A 5,391-nucleotide genomic window follows, 5' to 3' on the forward strand; every position below is an offset into this window, starting at 1 on the left:
AAGGTGAATTCTCTCTCAGGCCAGCTCGACAAAGACAAGATTTTGTACTCAAATACGAAGTGATCAATAAGACTTGCACTTCCTCGGGTTAATTTTATCAATTGCTATTGGACAAGATTTTTGTACCAACTACGTTTGATCAATAAGACTGCACTTCCTATAATTTTATCAATTGCTATTGATATTGACTTTACAGTTTTTTAATTATAATAATATATATATATATAAATATATATATATATTAATATAAGATAGATATATGAAGATATATATCTATATATATATATATAATAATTAAACATATTCAATTTGACCGTTTATTCACAATAATGCCCTACAATGTATATAAAGACAACCAGTTTATCAGTATTGCAAAAGAAAATAAAGCTGTATTTTCTTTAATTATTTTTATGTCTGGTCAATGCTGTAAAATGCTGATGGTATTGTATTTATACTTGTAATGATGTTATTGTTGTCGTGACTGTTATAGCTATAGTAAACTATATATGTAACGAAGTGCGTAAAACATGAAAATCGTTAGGTCATTTTAGTAATGCATCTCCCTTTTGTTCGCAAGCAGAAGCTATCACGCAAAGTATAAAGTTTACAAATCCCTGTTTAGTAGTTCAAAAAATGTGCTAAGAGTCAGCAGAGGGCGGTGTCAGTGGATCAGTCACGGAGTATAGAGTGAAGTCATATAGTTTACCTTGCATTAAAGGCAGCGGGTGGCTGTAAAGCTAGGTTTATTATTTATTATCCACAAATATTTCTGTTATGCCATCGAAAAAGTCTGGGATTGGTTAACGTGACTCGGTGGTATGTATTGACCGACCAATTAATTACACACATTTAACAAATGTAACTCACTCCAACCTTGACTGTTGGAATACAAACACAAATCTGACAGGTTGTTTTTAGATTCCTCAATAAACTGCATCCCAACAGAGCAAAATGTATGAATCATTGATTTAAATGGATGCACTAATTGCATTTGATAAGATTAGATGCAGAAAGAGTGGAAAAGTGTATAAACACAATCTCCAGCTAGATTTGATATGAGTCGTCATTTCAATAATGGTTTTAAATACATACAATGTGCATACACCTTTGAGGCTTGTATTTTTATTATCGATTTATTGTTTAAATCTACATACAATTCTAATACAAACCGTTTAACAAAATGTATCTGGATGAAGAGATAAAATAAACACATAGTGTACCATTGTTGATAAATACTCAGTGTTTTCATGGCAAACAGAACACGAGTGAACAAGGAAAAGGTTTTGTGTTACAGTTAAATAGGCACGACATCTCTTACATTTAAAGACAGAATCGATTTACAAATATATCACCTGTCAAACACCGGGACCCAGAACTCACCCACACCGTGTCTTGACTACAAACTAGGCAAATAGAAAAAGCTACATGAACGAGAACAAATGTTTTGACAGGAGCTTTCAGCTGCCATCCAAACTGATATAGAAAATATATATTTATATTTCTGTTTGTCTCGGAGTTTTCAGACAGCTGACTTAGGTCCCTTGGATGAAAAGGCATTTCGTAAAATTGTAATAATAAACTTTTCAAATATGTTTATTGTTACTGAAAACCTTATGATTTATATACATAAATACATCATTGTGTAATAAATAATGCACTTTGTGTGTGTGTGTGTGTGTGAAAACCTTGTGTGTGTGTGTGTGTGTGTGTGTGTGTGTGTGTGTGTGTGTGTGTGTGTGTGTGTGTGTGTGTGTGTGTGTGTGTGTGTGTGTGTGTGTACTGAAGCTCGACAAACACATACGTCTGTTTCGTTTTGGTTTATTTTTTTATTTTTTTTTTGGTTTCTTTTTTGTTTTCCAAAAACACATCTAGTCTCACGCAGCTGATGAGCATTAGGAGATACTGTATTCAGCAGTCTAGTCAGCTTTTAAACTCGATTTTGATGGCCACCAACAGTTTGTAGGTAGGAGTTAAGTAGTACGGTTAGTTTCTACTCTGCTCTGTTATTGGACAAGGTTTTGGCATGTGCTAAATTATCATTAAAGACGCAGCTGGCTAAGGAACCACTGGGGTCCGAGCTCGCAGTGCGTCACAGTCTACGGAGAAAAAAAAAAAAAGAATCAAGAAACGTGCAAGTGCATTCGTGGCAATGGTATCAAAACCGGGATTGCATCTCCGATGAGAGGAGATCTGTGTTACAGGTGGCACTAGTTTTGAATTTAAAAACAGAGACGCCGAGTTTCACAAGGACTTCTAACTTAAAAGACAACACAGCTTCCTGCCGTGGAATTGCTGGGTATGGCGAATACACAGAGCAGAGGATAAACTGGAAGAAAATAGAAACAAGACTTTATTAAGGTAGTACGCCATTGACTCTATACAATCCAGTTCAATGCATCGGATGACAAGTGTGAACTGATTAACTGCGTATGACGAAGTCAAGACTGTTTCGAGAAAATACAAAAACAAGTGCTATGAAGACATTCAACAAAAAACAGGTAAAATAAACAAACAAATAAATAAGTACATCTAACATCAATGCACAGAAAGTGCTGTTCCTGTGCGGTTCTGATTGCAGTATAAGCAAAGGATTCTAACTGTATTTTGCTGAAGAAGAAAGTTTTCTTTAAGCACGAGCAATCATGGCATCAGAAGGGACAAGCGGTCTTGCTAAATCTGCTGCAGAGAAATTGTCAGAGATGGGTGAAAGAACTAAACAGTTAGGCACTGTTATGCAGGACCCCCAAAGACAGAAAAGACTTATTTTGTTCATTGTCTGCATTGCTCTCTTGTTGGACAATATGCTTTATATGGTCATTGTGCCCATTATACCTGATTATCTTGCTTATCTAGAAGGTGATACTAATCCAGACCAAGACCCTGCAGGTATTAACTCCAGTTCTTTTTCTAACATAACAAGTGATGATAAAACTACCACAGAAAATTTAGATTTACAAATAGGAGTCCTCTTTGCATCGAAAGCCATCTTACAACTGCTTGTTAACCCCTTAAGCGGAACATTCATAGACAAAGTTGGGTACGATATTCCACTTTTTATAGGACTTATAATCATTTTTTTTTCTACTTGTATATTTGCCTTTGCTGCAAACTATGCTACCTTGTTCGCAGCCAGAAGTCTCCAGGGGCTTGGGTCAGCCTTTGCCGACACAGCTGGAATTGCCATGATTGCTGATACATACACCGAAGAGTCCGAAAGAAGTAAAGCCCTGGGTATAGCTTTGGCATTCATTTCATTCGGGAGCCTGGTGGCGCCCCCATTTGGTGGCATTTTGTACGAATTCGTGGGGAAAAGAGTCCCATTCCTAGTGCTTGCGTTCATCGCACTAATGGATGGCATCTTGCTATTGGTTTTCATAAAACCGTTTACAAACAGAACTAGAGAGAACATGCCAGTGGGCACCCCTATTTACAAACTCATGATAGACCCCTACATTGCTGTTGTGGCTGGAGCGCTAACTGTTTGCAACATCCCACTAGCTTTCTTGGAACCCACAATAGCCAACTGGATGGAAACGACCATGGGTGCCACAAAATGGGAGATGGGGCTAACCTGGTTGCCTGCCTTCTTTCCTCATGTCCTGGGTGTTTATATCACGGTAAAACTAGCTGCAGAATATCCCAACTACCAATGGTTTTATGGGGCGATAGGTATGGTGATTATAGGTGCAAGCTCGTGTACTGTACCAGCCTGCAGGAACTTTGGAGAACTAATTGCCCCTCTGTGTGGCATATGCTTTGGAATAGCCCTGGTGGACACTGCCCTTTTACCCACTCTTGCCTTCTTAGTAGATGTACGTCATGTCTCTGTATATGGCAGTGTCTATGCTATTGCAGATATTTCTTATTGTGTTGCCTATGCCTTGGGACCCATAGTGGCTGGTCAAATTGTACACACACATGGCTTTGTGCAGTTAAACCTGGGCATGGGCCTTGTCAATGTACTTTATGCACCTGCCCTCCTTTTCCTCAGAAATGTGTGCCAAATTAAACCCTCTTACTCTGAGAGGAACATCCTTTTGGAAGAGGGACATACAGGGCTGTATGATGCCATCAAGATGGAAGAGCGAAATGCCAAGAAAAGGGGTTTTGCCACATCTGGTGGTCAGAATGAAATGGGCAATTTTAAGAGACAGTCCATTTCAGAGGAGGATTTATCAGGAGCCGAATATAGTTAAAGGGAGTTGAAATACAAACATCATTTATTCTCACTGTTGGAACAGTATTTGCCATATGTTATGTACCAATGTTCAATATTAACCTAACTTTATTTTGTTGTGTAACTAGTTTCTTCCAAGTTTATTTTATGTTATTCTTGAAAACTCTGTAGAACAACAATGAAGACAAATTGTCATATTTGAGTAAGTCTGTAGTAAAAAGTTAGTTCATCAACGTTTAATTTGAGTATTGTGCAAAGCTGATTATAAAGTCAAAGATGTGTACGTAAATACTATTGTATATCATTGTAATATATAAATAAAGTAAATCAATATCAGTATGTGTTCCAAAAAATATATACGTGCATATTCAGGGACCTAAAATAAAATACTGTAAATAATAAGAGTGTCATATGATTTCATATTTTGAAAATGGCTTATTGTTTTTCTTTTTTCTTTCCAGGAATGAATTATGCTCTGTAACCAGCTTGCCTGATATGTGCTGCTATTTAGAAAAATGCAATATGTCACATTAATATTTGAATCGTCAAGGATTACTTACCTTAATAAATTAAATGCGAAGTGTCAGTGCCGGAGTGTCTGTATTCAGCATTTACTATTTTGAAAGTTATATCGTTTATCAAAATTAAAGGTGATACTGTATAAAAATGCTTATTGTATAGATGTACATATTTACATTGTAAATAACAAAATATCTAAATAGGCATACCTGTATGCGTGTGGGTATGTGGCATGCAGTCAAAAGAACGCCAAGTCTTTAAAAAAAAAAATGTAGGCGGAAGCGTGGAACATTATATTAAACCTGGTATTGTAAAACAACATGTAACGTTTGTTGTCCTTTTCTTGAGATTGTGTTTCAAATGCATTTTCAGATCAATACATAAAAATTACCTAGATTTGTTTTTTCTTTTTTAAACAATACCCCCGAAAAGCTTATTTAGAGGGTTATTCGCGCCATGATTATTTTAATTGTTTTGAATAACCAACCTTTGAGTGAATCATGTAATATACATATCACCGATGATCTAATAATATAAGAGCAACTAATGACAATATGTACCACTTCTCAGCCAAATGACACTATAATTACTGAAATAGAAAGTATCAAGAAACTTCAAGTTTCATTAATTCAATGTATAACGTATAAACTGAGGTGCTTTTTTATTGAAAGTACCCATTTCTTGGGGTAAAGAAC

At 36.2% G+C, this 5,391-nt stretch overlaps 1 protein-coding gene across 1 annotated transcript; it reads left to right on the plus strand.

Annotated features, from left to right (window-relative positions):
* Positions 1-2,130: 2,130 nt before the first annotated feature.
* slc18a3a (solute carrier family 18 member 3a) lies at positions 2,131-4,763 on the plus strand. The gene has a single exon (XM_041268042.1). The coding sequence runs from the start codon at positions 2,643-2,645 to the stop codon at positions 4,194-4,196; it is 1,554 nt and encodes a 517-aa protein (XP_041123976.1). The 5' UTR covers positions 2,131-2,642; the 3' UTR covers positions 4,197-4,763.
* The last annotated feature ends 628 nt before the right edge of the window (positions 4,764-5,391 follow it).

The sequence above is a fragment of the Polyodon spathula genome, chromosome 13 (assembly GCF_017654505.1).
Source record: "Polyodon spathula isolate WHYD16114869_AA chromosome 13, ASM1765450v1, whole genome shotgun sequence".
NCBI classification, from domain to species: Eukaryota; Metazoa; Chordata; class Actinopteri; order Acipenseriformes; family Polyodontidae; genus Polyodon; species Polyodon spathula.